We start from the raw sequence: 19,988 nt of genomic DNA, 5'->3' as shown, positions 1-19,988 counted from the left end.
TTTGCAGACATCATGGGACTTCTTAGCCTCTGTAATGGATAGTGTGAGTCAATTCTTCATAATAAATCTGGATGGATGGATGGATGGATGGATGGATGGATGGATGGATGGATGGATATAGCTAGAGATGGAGAGATCTACTGGGATCACTAGTTAATTCTCTTTATATGCATCTGCTTTTAAATTTTCATCAATGAATATGAACTGTTTTGTCATAAGAAAAAAGTTTTTCAAAAAAAGGAATGAAATCTTTTTCCACTTTTGCCTACAAAAATTTTAAAAATATGTATTATATGCTTTTGTTCATAAAGAATAATTACAAGAATCCAAGTGCAATTCATTAAATATTGCTCCTACAATTTGTAATATGGCCTATTTCCCTCGTGCAGTCCCTTTACCAGTCTTGTTACCTTCCGCGTCTATAGGCATTCAGCTACTTTGGGCTCTACACTTCTAAACAGTACATACCACCTCCTTTGCTCTCCCTTTAGTTAACGGTTTCCTCCTCAATTTCCCCATTCTTATTACTGGCAACCTCCCTGCACCCAGACTACATATCCAGTGGTCATATTTACCTCCCGCTCTCTCTCACCATTATACAAGATCAGTCATTTTCATCTAATAGTCCTTCAAAATGTCTTTAACTTGCCCATTTTCCGTCCCCCCTGCTGCCACAACTCTAATCAAGTTATTAGGGCCTCACACCAGGATTACACCCAAGGCTGCCTAACTCATGGCCTTGCTGCACCAATCAAATCTCAAACCTATCCTCCCTGTGTCACTGGATTACTCAGAAAACCTTCAATGGCTTCCTACTGTTTAGCAGAAAAGCCAAACTCCCAATTATCTTTCTGATTTTGTCACCCACACCCTGTAATACTTGGCACACTCCTTGGCACAGAGTTGAATTTAAATAAACATCTGAAGAACGAGCAAGAATCCTTCAACCTGAAGAAGCTGCTTGCTCCCAAGCCCATCTCCAGGCTCCCTCAGAGGCGTTCCTCTTCCTCGCACTCCCAGGCTGCTCTCCTCCGCGCCTCTCCAGCTCCCACTCATCCCCACGTCTCGTCAAGTTCCCTCACTAAGGAGCCTTCTCTGAGCACTCCCACCGTGGGGACCGCTCCTCCACTTCCTGTGGCACGGGCTTTAACCACACATGGGACCCTTGAGTATGCTGACTTAAGAATCTTTTTTACCTGCCGCTGCCTGTAAATCTGGTCTCCTGTATAAAATCTGAATTCCTGTAAGACATGGTCACTGTTTATACCTATTTTGCACGTCCCACTCACCGCAAAGTTTCACGGTGTTTTATTTAAACTGTAAGCACTCAACACACACCTGTTTAAATCAACATGAAGCAGTATCAAAAGCATTAGGCTGATAAAATACGCATGTCAACATTGAGGTTAGAAGCAACACTGACCACACCTAGATTTCAGCTTCCACATCCAGACAAAACATTAGCCACCACTTATCTCAAGAACAGCTTACATAATAAATTTCAAACACCTTAGGCTAGGAATATCTCACCAGATCCCACCCTACCTACCATTCTTGGACCATTGCCCAAGACCCTACGCCCCAGCCCACTGCATACACCAGGCACTCATAGCTCTTCGCTTTCTACATGCTGTTCCTTTGCCTCGAATGGTCTTCTTTTGCCCCAAAACCCTCCTCCACCTGCTCCATTTGATAAATAAATACCTACTCATCTTCGAGCACAGCTCAAACATCCCCAGTGTAACTTGAACGACCCTCTCTTGGGAGATGGAATGAGCCCCTACATCATCTTCCTGCTAATTAATGCTACATAATGCTTAGCAACCATATTTTTCTTGTTTTACACTTACACACACATAGTGAGATAGTTAAGGGCAGGAGCTGAGGTTTATACATCTTTATAAACCAACACCTAACACTGGCCACTCAGGTTAACAACTTCAAAAAAAGACAGAAAACAGAATTCATTTCAACTGAAGAACATAAAATAAGCCAGATTTGGGTCCACTTTCATCCTCTAGGACACCTCTTTCCTCATCTGTCTCGGTTCCACTGGCTCTCTTTGATCTCCACAGCTGCCAACTCCCCTGCCACCAGCCCCTCGGGTCCGTAGGGTACAATGCCGCTTCTCTCCACCACCCCCAAGCTACAGAGGAATCCCCTCACTAGTTTAACAGACAGGAGGATATTTATTAGGATGAAAAGTTAGGAAAAAGTCACAGAGCATCAGCAAAGGAGTCAGGTTTACAGAGTGCTTACGGCTGATCTGTACTTAACTACAAAGCCCAGCCACAGCAGAGACGTGCCTGGCACCGTCCCCATGGCGCCTCGCCCCATTCTTCCTCCACCACAACACCGTCTGCGGTGGATGGTAAACAAGAGATCCTCCGCGTGCTGAGCCAAGGATTTGTGTTGGTACCACACTACCCAGGCCTGATGAGATCACACGAAACTTTGCCAGATCCACAATCCCTTCCAGAAACTGCTGATCACCGTTTTCTTCAGGGTCAGTTCCCCCACATCATTCCCTCAGACTCTAAGTCACAGAACTCTTGCTCAAAAGCCAGGTAGGCCTAGCCATCCCAAGGGATGACAGCACTTCCTGATCTGGTCCCAAAGATTCCACTCCAGCCCACAGGCCCACTTACACAGAAACCCCACAGGGGGCGCTCCAGAGTTCTGCATGGAATGCATACCCTACCTGGGTCTCCCTGACCAATCTCATTTGTCTCCAGTATAAACTTGCCTGCTATTGAGACATAGCAGCTGGAGGAGACATGTTGTCCCAAAGTCGGATCTTAACCTAGCCTCACCAGCTGCCACGTAGCCTCCAAAGGTGGACACAGCTTTTACCTAGAGTCTTTCCCCTGGATCGTGCCAGAAGACCAGTAAGTATCCAAGATGGGCCATCTATTGAGATACTCCAAGTTGTTCCCATTTCCTGTCAAAGGATGCCCGCAACTACCCCTGGTTTGGAAAACAGAAATACATTTAACAGACAGGTCCTGAGTTCAAAGAATGATGATGACTTTGCCAGTTCAATGTAATGAACTTTATCCATTTCTCTAGGCTCTTTGGCAACCCACTCACATGCTCTTCTGCAAATAGTCTTCCAGAATTACATCATTAGAGTTCTACAACATGGACCTTAGATACACATACTACAAATGTCTGTGGTTCCTTCATACACACCTCACATCATGATGGGCCCAGAATGCCTAGCGATAAACACTTGTCTAGGTGACAAACAAAGCTTCTGTTTTCTGCACTTTTATTATTCAAAATCCTTTTCTACCTTAGACTCTCTATATTGCATTGTCCTTTTGGGGCCAAAAACAAATTTATGAACGAATTCTACTTTCTTATATATAATCCAAACCTCCTTACAAATTTATCTTTTCCTCTTCTCCCCCAAAACTGCTCATATGTTTAACTATTTTCTTTTGGAGTCTTTGTCTCTTCTGTGCTTGAATTATTTAAAGTATATACTGAATCAATATTTAATGCAAATCAGGTGCTGGATACATTCCTATTAAGTTTCTTCATTGAATCTTTACAATTTTCTGCAACTCATTATGAAAATATTCAAACATATACAAAGTAGAGACAATAGTATAATAAACCCAATATTCCATTTCCCAATTTCAAAAATTATCATCATATTGCCCATTCTTTTTTCCTACCCCACCAAAACTGGATTATTTAAAACCAAATCTCAGACATCAGAATCTCCTCTGTAAATACTTTAGTGTGTATCTCTCAGAGAAGAAGGCCCTTTATCGTTCCCATAATCAGAATACCATTACCCAGCCCCAAATTCAATTAATAACAATTAATATCAAATAATCCTGTCCGTGTTCAAATCCCCTGATTTCTCAACTTTTTTTTCCAATAGTAACACATTTTGATGAGGAAAGTGATGCTCACAGAATCATTCACTTTCAAAGTCATATATTCGGTACCCAGCAGTAGAACATCAAGTTTCTCATTTGAAGCCTTGGTCCTCTTTATGTACAGCACAGCTAGCTGCCTTTTTGTCATGTTTAGAAAAGGTCCACGTATATCCTTTTTAAATTACCTCTACAAAAGCGGCCTTTTCTTTTTTGAGTACTTTGATTCCAGTTGAATAAAGAAAAAAAAGTGTTTGGAACCTGAGGTAGACTTTTATTAGAGTATTAATCATTCACTGCTTAATATCACAAAGTAAGTGAAAGTACCAGAAACTAAGGAAAAATAAACTTGTATGGTGTCTGTTGTGATCTCATATCTATTATTACTCATACTGAGGCCTCCATGTCAGTTGTAATGAAATGATGATGGCAACAACGATGGGCTTTGACCAAGGAGAGGGAAGGACAGCCCTCTCTGCATGAAGAATTACTGAAATGTTTATGAACAGCTTTAAACGTCTTAAGAGAAAAAGGATTGCCATCACACTGCACAAGTCAACCCTGGAAAGGTAAATGGATTGCGGTACTTAATCCCCAGAAACTCCTTTTAATTAACTACCTGACACCATTGAGATAAAAGAAACTGAAATGTAAACTATGTTGCCATCACAATCACCTACAAGTTTCTGATACATTTTTTAAAATAGATAAATTTGTAAAGGATCTCTTTCATGAGTCTTAAGTAAAGATACTTTTTGGGATATTTAAAAATATATAACAATGAAATAAAGAGTTGCTTGAAAACAATCTTTAAAAGTTACAGAACACAAATCAAACAAGAAACAAAACAGACTCCTTTATACTGACCTTTAAAAATATTGTTCTAAGCTCAGTTGGATCTGCTCTCTTGGTTAAAGCCACCTATAAATAAACATAAAAGTGTTTATATTATTAGAACAAAGCTGAGAAATCAAGCTAACGACGGAAAGAAAATAAACTCTAGGTTAGAAATTAGTGGATTTCATTTTTGTACTTAAAGCACCAAATTTCCCCAGTGCATAAATTACTCCCTGGATTTTAAATTAGACATCTTATGTGGCTTCTAGAACACTAACATTCTAGACAAGCAACCCGTAAAGCTCCCAATATGTATTCATATATATATATATATATATATATATATATATGAATATATATATGAATATATATATATATATGAATATATATACGAATATATATACGAATATATATATATATATATATATATATATATGAATTTTTTTTCCCAAAAAGAAGAAAAAAGAAAAGTTGAAATGGATTTGTAACCACCTGGCATTTTAAAACTACACTCCAGAGTAACCCATACCCTTTCATAGGGAAATATTAAATATTAAAGTATAACTTGTTTAAATATGCAAGAGAGCATAATTCTTAAAGAAGTTAGTTAACTAGGGAAATCATATTAACAAACAGAAGGGAATTACTTCTCACAGTTCTACCACGAGCAGGCGTGAATGCATAGCTATCTGGGCATGCCAAGCAAAGTCTCCTCTCCCTGATTTTTAATTTAAGAAATCAGAAGTCTCCAAAGGTCCAACTATTATTCTCTACAATCTAGAAACATAGGGAGCTATGGTTACCTTTCAAGAGCAAAATTTGACAGATTAGCTCAGAATAGGTGTTGTGCTTAATTCTCCAGCCCACAACATCCAAAAACATCATTGGGGAAAAAAACAGGACAAACTTGAACATGGCTGCCCCAGGCCAACACAAAAGAGTCCTTATGTGGAACCAAACAGTGGGCTTATTCAGCATCCCATCACCCAATCCTGTTGGCAAAACCGTCGTGAGACTGAATTCTCACCAAGCACAGCGTCACCCCATGATACAGCCAAGGAGGGGTTCCTGGAACCACCCCAATAGTGGAGCCATGTTTCTATCCACAGGGAGATTTATGCAAATTGTTCTAAATCCCTTCTGTGTGTTTGCAAAGGCTCTTCTGAGATCTTCGGACAATGGGTTCTCTGTCTCTAAATGTGTAACTGCCTGAGCTCCTTTGCCCACCACTGTCAGGAATAATTTTATTAACTAATCACTGGAATGGGAAAGGTACTCTTTTGAAACCTGTTGGTTGGTCACCTTCTTTCCCAGAGCAAGACTGATAACTCTTTTAATTTCAGCTGAGTACTTGTAACCACCAGTGCTATTTTTATCCGTAAGAATTTTGTGACCTTTTAAAAATCCTGAATTAGTTAGTGTTCTTTTGCTGTTCAATTAAGGAGGAAAAAAATAGAATGTTAACCCACCTAAGATTGATGCTGGTGTTGACCTGAAGGCTGCAGGAGAAGATTCCCTTTCAGGTCTATCTTCTGAGAAAGATGGAGTAGGACAAACTCCTGGAGAAGACGGGAGAGCATACAAATGCCTCTACCCTCTTCCTTTAAGAGCAGAGAAATTCCCTCCGAGTTCCACATCTCAAGACAGTCGATAAGTAACATTCGTTTAAAAAGCATATGGTGACCCTCGGTACTTAGTTGGTTTTCCTTTTAAAAGCAAAGGAAAGTTTCCACAAAGTGAACTATTCTTGCTCTGTCTGAATACCACATCCTTTAAAATCTAATTAATTCACTATGCCATGCACTTCATAAAGCTGTCCCTGGGCAATGCTCTTTCCGACTGAATTTCTCCTGCCCTAAATTCCCACAGCTTTCCTCTGCTTATTGATCCCAAAATGCACATTCAGTGCTCACCACCAGGGCTACACCTCTGTGAGAGAAAGAAACAAAAACTTTTAACTCTCCCAGGGTCTCCCCCACAGGGGAAAACAATTTATACAGTGACCCAACACTTGCAAGTCATATTGACTAATGCGTATAGAACATTTTATTGTTTTCAAAGCATAACTATCACCTCATTGGATCGTCACAGCAAATCTGAGACTCAAATGGAGCATATCATTGGCCCCATTTTCCAGAAGGGGAAAGCACGGCTCAGAAAGGGCCCCATTTTCCAGAAGGGGAAAGCAAGGCTCAGAAAGGGCCCCATTTTCCAGAAGAGGAAAGCAAGGCTCAAATACTCTCTCAAAAGTCAGATTAAGCACCAATGTGTACTTACATTTCTAAGTGTTTGAGATCAGATCCCAAATCTTCCATACTTTACTGTGTCTTTCCACTGAGCCGCATTATAGGCAGCTTCAAACTGTCCGTAAGTTACGTTAACCACTGACATAACATAGTACATGCCGAGAACCTCCCCATTTCTCCTAACACCACCAGTTTGCTGTGTCCATCCAGTGCTGGGATTAAGAACATGGCTTTAGTGTCAGACCACTCTCCATCGGGGGCAGGCCTGACCTCTAAACTCACTAGCTATGTGACCTTGAGCTACCTTCTTGACCCCTCAGCCTTACTTTCCTGATCTATAAAATGGAAAGTCGTGGATGGTTACAGGGGTGATAGGAGACAATTGCATAAAGTGCTTAAACCAAAAACCCCCCAACAGTTAAGAGTACTCAATAAATGATATACATTATTTGTATTATTTATCCCAAGGGGTTTATATTCCACAATGCTTACTCCTAAAAATGTCTAAGTGATAAGTAACCTGGCTTATAACTTGAGAAGGTTGAAATCAGGAGGAGGGAGGGGGAAGCAACTCATGGGTCTTCAAAAACATTCACCCTAACACACATGGAGGTCTTCCTAACAACTCCTCTCTGCTATCCTAGCCCCATGCAAAGCTACTTCTTGAAAACATACCCAAAGTTCCAGATACAGCACATGGTTAATGATCACTATCAAATTTCCCTGAGGCCCACTGAAATCTGTATTAGGTCCCGGGTACGTTCTATTGAAGCGCAGGTAACTATGGCTCAATAGGAGATAGATTCAGAAAAATTGCTACCAGCCTCCTGGGCCTCCATCTACTCGTATTTCCCCAATGCTGTGCAGCTATTCAGAATTTCCATTTCTTCTTCTACCTCCCATTCTTATCTTCTTGTTAAGGGACCATTTGCAGTGAACAATACTTACACAGACAGCTTCGTTGACGACAACATGAAGTTACAATTAGAAGTGTCAGGGTTCTGAAGGTGTATTGAGATGAATTTAACCTGGTGGAAAAACCGATACCCAGGCAGTTCTATGAACGGAAAAGAGGGAACCACAGAAATGTAGCCTCCCTTTTTAAGCCGAATCAGAACAGCACATACACTGTGAATCACTGGACAAGCCTTAGTTCACTGGGCTTTAGAAGATTCATCAAACTTTAGATTGTTTTCAGAAGGCTGATTTTCGTTATTATATGTATTTTCTCATATACTAATAGCATGTAAATATTTACAGCTACTATTCTTACAACCTAATTGCCTGATTTCATCATTACTCTTCTGAATTTGCATTTTTAAGAATAGATCCCACCATTACAACAACATTTTTATATCGAGAATTTTAAATAAAGTAATTGGTTTTCAAACATAGTTAGGGAGTGGGTCACAAAGAAAGAAAAGGGTTCTTGGCAGATGACTATGAAATATAACTATTTGTTACTTAAATCAATGCAACAGAGAATTTTATACTCAAGCAGGTAACATTCATACCACGTTAAACTTAAGGGGGAAGGGAAGATGGGGATTAGAATTGGAAAAACTATGCATTATATGTGTTTTTCCATAAATTAAGAGAAGTTTACTTTCATTTAAATTTATTATGGAATTTTCAGGTCAATTCCATGAATCTATGTTCCACAGGGCAAAATTTGAGGTTCACTGAATACGTAAAATTTTTGACAAAGCAAACATTAGATACAATAATTTAAACAGGTTATCAATAGTATTTGCAAAACATATATACCAGCTAGGTACATCTTAGACATAAAAAAGAGCCAACAATAACACAACTTCAATGACTGGTTTTAAAAAGAGAGTAGCAGGAAGCATGGCAAGAAGAACCAGAAAGATATCTTTCAGGAAAAATTAATTTACTCTCATTTTGAGTTATAGCAACAAAAGAAGGGAGACTGCCGTGCGGGGGACCCTGCTCGCTGTGCCATTTGTCATGCGGGGCGTCAGGCAGGGCCTCTAGTCCCACTCCCCACATAAGAATGCAGAATTTGGTGAGGCCAAAAAGGAACACCCACGGAGCCATAGACAGGGGAGTCATACCACTATAGTCTCTCTGGAGGCTGGATCCACACGACCTGCAACTTGCTGTCCGCGTGTCTGCCTGCCAACCAACCGACTGACTCATTCGAGTCCTGACTCACTAGTGCAGCCACAGCAGTTAGATCAGTGGCTAATTGGCTAACTGGTTACAGCTGATGGTCAATTAGCCACAGCTGATGGCCACCTACTACCCGAGTCAGCACCTCTCCACGTGAGGCCCAGAGCCTGGAAACGGCTCTCTGGCACTCTGTCCCCACAGAGACACTAGGAAAGATTTTTCTATATGTAGGTGTATTTTTAAAACGGGTTTTCTTACTGTCGTGAGGCAGACCCTGCTCGCTGCGCCATTTGTCGTGCGGGGAGGCCTGCAGGGTCTCTAGTCCCGCTCCCCACGTAACGCAGGATATGGTGAGGCCAAAAAGGAACACCCACGGAGCCATAGATAGGGGAGTCATACCACTATATTCTCTCTGGCGGCACTATACTCTCACTGGAGGCTGGATCCACACTGTCCGCAAACCGCCATCCACACTTGCCAGCCCAGCCGCCATCTTCTTGCTAGCCCCCATTCTTCTCTTCTCTTCTCCTCCGTAGCCGCAGCAGTTATATTAGCGGCTAATTGGCTAACTGGCTACAGCTGACGGCCAGTCAGCCACAGCTGACGGCCATCTACTACCCGAGCCAGCACTCCTCCACGTGAGGCTGAGAGCCTGGAAACTGCTTTCTGGGGCTCTGTCCCCACACTTACACAAGAACCAAGCTGCCGCTGTAGGCTTATTAACACATCACAATGGTAGAGACTTGTGTACTCAACATAGTTGATAGGTCTAACAGAGGGCAGTTAGGAAGAACCTAGGAAACCCTACATAAAACATGGGATACTAACTTGAAGACGGAAATGTAAAGAAAACAAAAGCTATCATTGTATATTGGGCATCTCTAGAGATGCAAGACCATGATCTCCTTGAAGGTGTCTCAGTCCTCCACATCCCCAGCTCCGGCAAAGGGAAACGAAGCAGAAGCTCCAAAAATGTTGAAGAACTCCTTCCAGGTGGGTAGAAATCAGATCTTTACAGTGAAAATAAGTAGTTCCCTTTAGACCAGTGTTTGCAAATTGTGGTCACTGAGGCAATAGCATCACCTGGAAACTTTTAGAAAGTCCATTCTCACACCAGACCCCAGACCTACCAAACCAGAAACTCTGGGGGTGGAGCCCAGCAACCTATGATTTAACAAGTCCTTCAGCTGATCCCGGTCCTGTTAAAGTTTAAGAACCACAGCTTTAGCTAATGTCCAATTCTGCCTGATTAGGACCAAGGCTCTCATCCCCAGCTTCACATTCAAGTCGTCTGAGAGGTTTTTAAGTTTTATCAATGCCCTACCAAAGGCCAACTGAATTAAAATCTCTGAAATGGGCATCTTTAAAGCTCACCGTGAGATTATAATGTTTGGCTGGGTTGAGAACCACTAGGTTAGAATCCCGGGTCCCAACCTCAGTGTGGGGGCGGAGCCCCAGAGAGTAGTTTCCAGGCTCTCGGCCTCACATAGACAGGTGCTGGCTCAGGTAGTAAATGGCCAACTGTGATTGCATGGCCATCAGCTGTGGCTAGTTGGCCGTCAGCTGTAACCAGTGAGCCATTGGCCACAATATAACTGCTGTGGCTACGAGAAGGAGAAGGAAGGGAGAAGAATGGGGGCTAGCAAGAAGATGGCGGCTGGGCTGGCAAACGTGGATGGCGGTTTGCGGACAGTGTGAATCCAGCCTCCAGTGAGAGTATAGTGCCGCCAGAGAGAATATAGTGGTATGACTCCCCTATCCATGGCTCCTTGTGTGTTCCTTTTTGGCCTCACCATATCCTGCGTTCTTGTATGAGGAGCGGGAGCAGAGACCCCGCAGGTCTCCCGCATGACAAATGGCGCAGCGAGCAAGGTCTCCCGCACGACACATGGCGTAGTCGGCAGGATATGGTGCTGGCCAAAGCTCTCCAAAAGACGGTGGAGCAGTTCGTGTGTATGAACACTCAGTCTCAGGAAGACCAGGAGGAGCAGCTGCCGGGGAGCTGGACCCCCGTGGAGGGGTGGGAGGACGTGGACGGTTCTCCCACCAGCACAGGAAAAGCCATGCAGCTGCTGGAGAGATGGAGCCCCGTGGAGAGGAGGAAAGATATGGACGGTTTCCCAACCAGCACAGGCCGGAGAAAGCAAAGGTCGTTGCAGCCCTGTGGGCCGGGGAAGTTCCTGCTCAGGCAGCCCGGATGCAGGACTTACAGTCCCAGGAGGTAACGCTTGCTGAGTCCTCCGTGGGAGATGAGGGTGAGGTCAAGGTCGTCCCTCACCCCCAGGACAGTCCTGGCGAATGACTATGGACTATGGGGAATTGCCTTCCATCCCTAATTTAATGGACCGCTTGACTGTTTGTTTGGGAACTGTTGTTAGTGGAACGGGGGGATATTTGCTTTTGTCTCTTGACTGGCCGCCATTGAGAATATGTAAGCACCTTGATTGTGAGTCGCTATTGTTCCAGCAGGGTACCCTGAGAGGCACAGAGAGAGTGGCAGTGCCCTGAGAGCCCTGGCTGAGTCCAGGAAGTCTGGCTGAGCCCTGAAGATACCCTGGCTGTGCCCAGGAAGTCGGGTTGTTCCCAGAGAGAGTGGCAGTGCCCTGAGAGCCCTGGCTGTGTCCAGGAAGTGTGGCTGTGCCCACAGAGAGTGGCAGTGCCCTGAAAGCCCTGGCTGTGTCCAGGAAGTGTGGCTGTTCCCAGAGAAAGTGGCAGTGCCCTGAGAAATCCTAGCTGTGCCCGGGGAAACTAGTGGTACCCTAAGAAGTCCAGGAAGTCTGGCTGTGCCCAGGAGTACTGGTGGTGCCCTGAGAAACCCTGGCTGTGTCCGGGAAGACAGGTGGTACCCTAAGAAGTCCAGGAAGTCTGGCAGTGCCCAGGAGTACTGGTGGTGCCCTGAGAAACCCTGGCTGTGTCCGGGAAGACAGGTGGTACCCTAAGAAGTCCAGGAAGTCTGGCTGTGCCCAGGAGTACTGGTGGTGCCCTGAGAAACCCTGGCTGTGTCCGGGAAGACAGGTGGTACCCTAAGAAGTCCAGGAAGTCTGGCTGTGCCCAGGAGTACTGGTGGTGCCCTGAGAAACCCTGGCTGTGTCCGGGAAGACAGGTGGTACCCTAAGAAGTCCAGGAAGTCTGGCAGTGCCCAGGAGTACTGGTGGTGCCCTGAGAAACCCTGGCTGTGCCCAGAGAGCCTGGCTGTGTCCAGGATATTGCATTCACCCCCAGGCTCCTCGCACAGGTCCCCTCGCGGAAGACGCTTGTCGCGTAGATTGTGAGGCGAGAGCCTGTAGGGGTGGAGTGTGGGGGCAGAGCCCCAGAGAGTAGTTTCCAGGCTCTCGGCCTCACATAGACAGGTGCTGGCTCAGGTAGTAAATGGCCAACTGTGATTGCATGGCCATCAGCTGTGGCTAGTTGGCCGTCAGCTGTAACCAGTGAGCCATTGGCCACAATATAACTGCTGTGGCTACGAGAAGGAGAAGGAAGGGAGAAGAATGGGGGCTAGCAAGAAGATGGCGGCTGGGCTGGCAAACGTGGATGGCGGTTTGCGGACAGTGTGAATCCAGCCTCCAGTGAGAGTATAGTGCCGCCAGAGAGAATATAGTGGTATGACTCCCCTATCCATGGCTCCTTGTGTGTTCCTTTTTGGCCTCACCATATCCTGCGTTCTTGTATGAGGAGCGGGAGCAGAGACCCCGCAGGTCTCCCGCATGACAAATGGCGCAGCGAGCAAGGTCTCCCGCATGACACTCAGCTTCCTACTTCACCAACTGCACAACACAACCTTCACTCAGCAATACTTCCCCCATCACCCTCCCAAACCTAAAAGGTCTGAAAGCGAAGACAAGTACAGGCTTACAGTGAAAATTTTACTGTCATGAAATAATTATTTACCTTAGATATGAAATAAAAAGAAGAGACAGCTCATCCAAAGCAGGCTACTGTGGGGTGTGGAGGAGGGTGTGCATGTACACACATGCAAGTATACAGTGTGACAAGCCGTAAAAGGAGAGGGAGAGAGAAATGTTCCTACATGGTCTTTTGTACCTGAGAATGAAGGTGTAGTAAGTGGACCAGAATCCCAACGGAAAGCACTGCTGGGTGTGACCTAACAACTGGGGTCCACCCTTCTTCCCAGTATCTTCCTGCACTGCAAAAGAAGTTAAAAGTACACTTCCCAGACTCCCTTGCAGCTATGTGGTTTAGGTGCTATCAGATGAAGGTAAGGGAGATCTGGAAGACAAAGTTTTGGAAGACACTGATTTGGAAGTTAAGGGCCATGTTCCTGCTGTTTCTGCCAGCAAGCACCAGTGTTGGGAGCGTCTGATTTTCCCGTGGCAACCTCCTGCCCATGTCAGCATCATTCTGAAATACTCCCCATTTGGCAGGAGGTTTCATGACTGCACAAGAGGCAACTGCTCCCTTGGTGGCCTGCTCTGCTGTGAGGCTCTGGAAGTCATTCCTGAGAGCTCAACCTGAAGTCTGTTTCTTCACCTTCCCAACAAATTCTGTAAGCCATTTAATACCCTGTAATAAATCTTCCTCTGCTTAAACCAGCTAGAGTGGATTCTGTTCTCTGCAAGTGAACCTTGACTGATACAATCAGTAATTACAAAAGAAAGTTTGGAATTCCCCAAAACCACTAAGTTACCATTAACTTGAGAGGAAGAAAGAGGTGTCTCATCAAATTTAAGGAAAAAAATTTTTTTTGAATTCACTGAGTCACTCATTCTTCATCCTACAGTTTCCCTAAGTTCTAATACATGAAGAGCAGTAATTATGAAAAAAGTTACTGAAATATAAATTAGTATACAGATAAGATGTCATGTTAAGCATTCTTCGAACCACAACATTTTTGTGTAATCCACCCCCAAAAGTTCATAATCATTCAACAGTTGACATATAAAGCACCAAACATCACAAATGTTAACCAACTGGGTAATTACACAAGCAGGTCATTTCAGGGCCAATGGAGATGTTTATCAGAAGGATTCAGCAGGTTATGAAATGTGTTGGATTTAACTCTGTGCTATTGTAGACAAATATTAAACAACTATAAAGCGATCATCATTAAAATTGTGATATTAAGAAGGAGAGCATAACAGTTAAGAAATAAATGGCGGTGTTTTAGCTGTGGGTTCTCTTATGCCAAAATAATTTTAAACACACTAATTTTAGACTTTATTATTGTTACTAAGCTAAAGCTAACATTCCAGTAGATGTTCCTAAGAGTAATAATTTGACAAGATACATTATGAGTCTTTCTGAAATAGACATTTTCTTATATTTTTAACTCCTTATGGAGATAATAGAAGATGCTTGCTCACTCTGACATAAGCAGACATCACCAGCTTTAAAGATATGGGGACCAGTGTACTGCTAACGTGGTGACTTTGGACAAGTCAGTTAACATCTCTGAGTTTTACTTTCCTCATCTATAAAATGGAAAAAATGAGAAAATCTACTTATCTATTTCATAAAGTTATCTTAAGGACCAATTAGAATGAAGAAAAAGTACCTTGTGAATCCTAAAGTGATACATAATGTTGGTAATAATTACTAGCTACTCTTAAAAAATATAAGCGGTGAACACAAGGATGTTATAGTTCTAATCCCAAATATGAATGGAAGGCGAGAAGGTCCAGCATGTATTCAACTTAGAAGTAAGCAACAACAAAAAAAGATGACAGGCTAAGAATAAAAACAGTTTATCCAAATTCTATTGGGTTTATCTTGTTTGGGACTCTCTCTGCTTCCTGGGGTTGACTATCCATATCCTTTGCCAGATAGGGGAGTTTTCCATCATTATTTCTTCAAAAATATTTTCAATTCCTTGGTCTCTCTCCCTTTTCCTTCTGGTACCCCTACGATGTGAATGTTGGTACACCTGATGTTGTCCCAAACAAGATGAACCCAAAGAAACCCACACCAAGACACATCATAATTAAAATGTCAAAAGTTAAAGACAAAGAAAGAATCTTAAAAGCAGCAGGAGAAAAGCAGTTAGTTACCTACAAAGAAGCTCTCATAAGACGGTCAGCTGATTTTTCAACAGAAATTTTGCAGGCCAGAAGGGATTGGCACAAAATATTCAAAGTGATGAAAAGCAGTGACCTACAACCAAGATTTCTCTACCCAGCAAAGTTATCATTTAGAATCGAAGAACAGATAAAGAGCTTCCCAGACAAGAAAAAACTAGAGTTCATCAACACCAAACCAGTATTACAAGGAATCCTGGACTTCTTTAAGCTATAAATACATACATACATACATACATACATACATACATACATACATAAATAAATAAAATGATAACTACATATCTATCCACAGTTACTTCAATGTAAATGGGTTAAATGCTCCACTCAGAAGAGCGGGTGGCTGAATGGATAAGAAAACAAGACCCTCACATATGCTGCCTATAAGAGACTCATTTCATATCAAAAGACACACACAGATTCAAAGTAAAGAGATGGAAAAAAATATTTCATGGAAATGGAAACAAACCGAAAAATAGCTTATACCAGACAAAGTAGACTTTAAAACACAGGTTATAACAAGAGATAAAGAGGGACCTAGTAATCCCACCTCTGGGTATTTATACGAAGAAACTCAAAATGCTACTTTGAGGTGATGTGTGCATCCCTATGTTCATTGCAGCATTATTTACAATAACCAAGACATGGAGTCAACCTGGGTGTCCCTGAATGAATAAAGCGAGGAAATAAATATACAGAGGGTGCCAAAAAAATGTATACATATTTAAAGATAGAAAAAACTGTATTACAATTGTAATACTCAATATACACTGATAACAAAAGATGACTACAAGTCACGTTTGACTTCTGCAATTACAAGAGGTGCTCAAAGTGGTTACTATCAGCATCCAGACATTTCTGATTACAGCGAACTGCTGCTTGAGCAACGCTGACAAAGTGTCCACTTGTATACATTTTCTTGGCACCCCCGGTGTGTGTGTGTGTGTGTGTGTGTGTGTGTGTGTGTGTACGTAAAATGGAATATTACTCAGCCAAAAAAAAAAGAATGGAATCTTGCCATCTGCAACAACATGGATGGACCTAGAGGATATTGTGCCGAGTGTAGTAAGTCAGACAAAAAAACACAAACATCGTATGATTTCACTTATAAATGCAATCTAAAGAGCAGAATGAATAAACAAATAAAATAGAAACAAACTCAAAGATACAGAGAACACTTTGATGGTTGCCAGATGGGAGAGGGGTTAGGGATGGGTTAAAAAGGGGAAGGGATTAAGAAGTACAAATTGGTTGTTACACAGTAGTCATGGGATGTAGGGTGTAACATAAGGAATATAGTTAATAATATTGTAACATCTATGCAAGGTGTCAGATGGCTACTAAATTTATGGGGTGATAGATGGGAGGGGGTTGGGGCAGAGTGAAAAAGGTGAAGGAATTAAAAAGTAAAAATTGGTAGTTACAAAGTAGTCATGTGGATGTAAAGTAAAGCATAGGAAATATAGTCAATAATCCGGTAATAACTCTATATAGTGGCAGGTGGGTACTAGACTAGTCAGCGGGATCACTTCTTAAATTATATAAATTTCTAACCACGATGCTGTACACCTGAAATATAAAATACTGAATGTCAATTGTAATTGGAAAATTTTAGAAGGGATGAAAAAGACGAAGGGGAATAAGAGGTCCAAATTTCCAGGTATAAAACAAGTAAGTCATGGGGATGTAACGTACAGCATAGGGAATACGGTCAATAATATTGTGATAGTGTGATACGGTGTCAGACAGTTGCTGGACTTATCATGGTGATCACTTCTTTAGGTATATCAATGTTGAATAACTACGGTATACACCTGAAATTAATATACCGTGTTTCCCTAAAAATAAGATGGGGTCTTATATTAATTTTTGCTCCAAAAGACGCATTAGGGCTTATGTTCAGGTGATGTCATCCTGAAAAATCATGCTAGGGCTTATTTTCCGGTTAGGTCTTATTTTCAGGAAAACACATTAATATTGTATGTTAGCTGTAGTTTAATAAAAAGGTTTTTAAAATTAAAATTAAAAATAATTCTACTGATGATCACAGTTTTGTTAGAAATGCTGGAGAATCAGCTTGAGGCTAAGGCGCCACCAGCGATACCCAAAACTATTCCAGAATCACTAGGAGAGAAATCCACCTCAGCTCCCACAACAAAAGCAGATTGCCTGGGTTCCCTGTCAGGTGAGCTGCCATGGAAACTTCACAACAAGCTGCTTCCTCACTTTTCCCTCTTCTAAATCAAAGTCACATGTGAGCATCTAATTGGCAGAGCGAGGTCATGTGCTTGTGTCCAGGCTGCAAGGAAAGGTGGGAATTAAGTTCTGACCACGTCTGACAGGCAGGCCTTATACTGTAGAGACTTTCTCCAGTACAGAAAAGTTCTGCAAAAAATGATAAGGAGACCTCTGGTTTCCAGAGGTCCAGCGTGTAAGAAGCCGAGAAGTTGCTACTCTGTCCTAACAAGTAAAAAGCTACAACACTGAAAAATCGAGCAGTTTCCCTAGATCTGTCAGAGAAGTGAGGTGAGCAGGAAAACCACTGCCCCCAAAATTGAAGAGACAGAAAGGCAGACCCGGAGAATCACGACTTACCACAGCAGAAACCCATGATCTGAAACCTCCGCAGGAACCAGTGTCAGAGGAAAACCTAAACTGCAAATGATGAATTGCTGAAGGCTCAAGTGTGGACAAGATGGAGATTTTAAAACTCTAGGGGGACCTAGACATAGGCGGTCCCCCACACTTTTGTGAATTTTACCTCCTGGAACTCAAGCTGGTTATTCACTCACAGTGAATTATCAAAGAAAAACCTCCAGGTGGAGGAGAGGAAAGGGAACCGTTTTGAAACACATCACAGCATTCAGTTCTTTATACCTGTTCTGCCCTCAGGAGACACATTATGTCATAAAAGCCCAACCTCCTGAGATATTACCAAAGCCTAACTAACCAGAGGGAAGGGAAATACCTGACTCCAGCCACCCTCCCACCCAAGGAGAACAAAAAACTAAAAAAACTTGGGAAGTGTCCTGTGCAGGGACACAGACTCTCTAACGGACTGAGACCTAATTAGAGGGTGTGGGGACAGAGCCAGGAGTGCAGTTTCCAGGCTCTCGCCCTCACGTGGAAAGGTGCTCACTCGGGTAGTAAATGGCCATCAACTGTGACTGGATGGCCATCAGCTGTCACTAGTTGGCCGTCAGCTGTAACCAGTGAGCCATTGGCCACTAATATAACTGCCGTGGCTAAGATAGCAGCAAATGGGGGCTAGCAAGAAGATGGTGGCTGAGCTAGCAAGAGTGGATTGCAGCTAGCACGGCGGATTACAGCTAGCAAGTGAGGGTGGCTGGCAGAGAGAAGTGGAGGGCAGGTTGCGGCTAGTGTGGCTCCTGCTTCCTGTGTCTCCAACCCAGCCACCAGCGAGACTATAGTGGTATGACTCCCCTATCTATGGCTTCGTGGGTATTCCATTTGGGTTTCACCATGTCCTGGGTTCTTATGTGGGGAGCGAGACTAAAGACCCCGCATGACACCCTACATGACAGAGGGTTTGAGAACAACACTTCCTCTCCCTCTGCCTCCTACCATCACATCACCAACGGCCTCTCTACAGCAGTTCCTTTTACCCAGCATATCAGGTCTCTGCTATCAAGAAAAATGACAAGGCATACCAAAAGGCAAAAAACACAATTTGAAGAGACAGAGGAAGCACCAAACTCAGACACACATATGGCAGGCATGTTGAAATTAGCAGACCAGGAACTTAAAACTATGATTAATATGCTAAGGCTCTAATGGATTCGGTAGATGGCACGCAAGGACAGACTGGCAAGGTAAGCAGAAAGACAGTACTCTAAGAAACAGCCAAAAAGAAATGTGAGAGATCAAAAGCACTGTAACAGAAAGGAAGAATGCCTTTAATGGGCTTATTAGCAGACCTGACACAACTGAGGAGAGACTCCCCGAGCTTAAAGTTATCTCAACAGAAATCTCCAAAACTGAAGAGCTAAGAGAAAAAAAGATTGGGGGAAAAAACACACCAAAAAAAACGCAGAACAGAACACTAAAGACCTATTGGACAATCACAAAAGGTGTAACATACATATAATGGGACTACCAGACGGAGAAGAGAGAACAGAAGGAATATTTGAAATAATGATGATTAAGAATTTCCCCCAAATCCATGTCAGACACCAAACCACAGGTCCAGAAAGATCAGAGAACACCAAGCAGGGTAATCAAAGTCACTTTAAATGTTAATAGTCTGAATGTAACAATTAATTAAAAGGCAGAGATTGTCAGAATGCATCAAAAAACAAGACCCAACTATATGCAATCTATAAGAAATCCATTTTAAATATAAAGACGCATAGAGATTAAAAGTAAATGAATGGAGAAATGTCCACACTAACGAAAGGAAAGCAGAAATAGTTATATTAATTTCAGACAATGACCATTTTTAAACAAAGAAAATTATGAAAAATAAAGAGGGACTCTATATAAGGACAAAAAGGTCAATTCTCCAAGAAGAGGTAACGATCCTCAATGGAACAAAATAGAAATCCTAGAAATAAGACCTACATAAATATGGTCAACTGACCTTTGACAAAAGAGCAAAGATAGTCTGTTCAACACATGGTGGTGGAACAACTGGACATCCACATGCAAAAAAAAAAATGATTCCAGACATAGACCTTTACACGCTTCACAAAGTGGATCACAGAACTAAATGTAAAACTCCTAGGAGATAAGACAGGAGAAAACCTAGATGGACTTGGATTTGGCAATGACTCTTTCGATATAACACCACAGGCATGATCAATAAAAGAAAGAATTGACAAGCGAGA

General features: G+C 42.6%; 1 protein-coding gene across 2 annotated transcripts in view; it reads right to left on the bottom strand.

The window, feature by feature from the left end:
* Window positions 1-19,988, bottom strand: part of SLC25A13 (solute carrier family 25 member 13) — a 178,512-nt gene that overhangs the window by 143,905 nt on the left and 14,619 nt on the right. For both annotated transcript variants that reach the window (XM_019729757.3, XM_019729758.3), the window contains exon 2: window positions 4,758-4,811. In XM_019729757.3, the coding sequence (XP_019585316.3) occupies window positions 4,758-4,811 (54 nt within the window). The remainder of the gene's footprint in view (window positions 1-4,757; window positions 4,812-19,988) is intronic.

Source organism: Rhinolophus sinicus, chromosome 4 (genome assembly GCF_057876585.1).
Source record: "Rhinolophus sinicus isolate RSI-liver-muscle chromosome 4, RSI-T2T, whole genome shotgun sequence".
Taxonomy (NCBI): domain Eukaryota; kingdom Metazoa; phylum Chordata; class Mammalia; order Chiroptera; family Rhinolophidae; genus Rhinolophus; species Rhinolophus sinicus.
The sequence above is the reverse complement of the archived record's forward strand: the minus strand, read 5'-3'. Positions and strand labels throughout refer to the sequence as shown.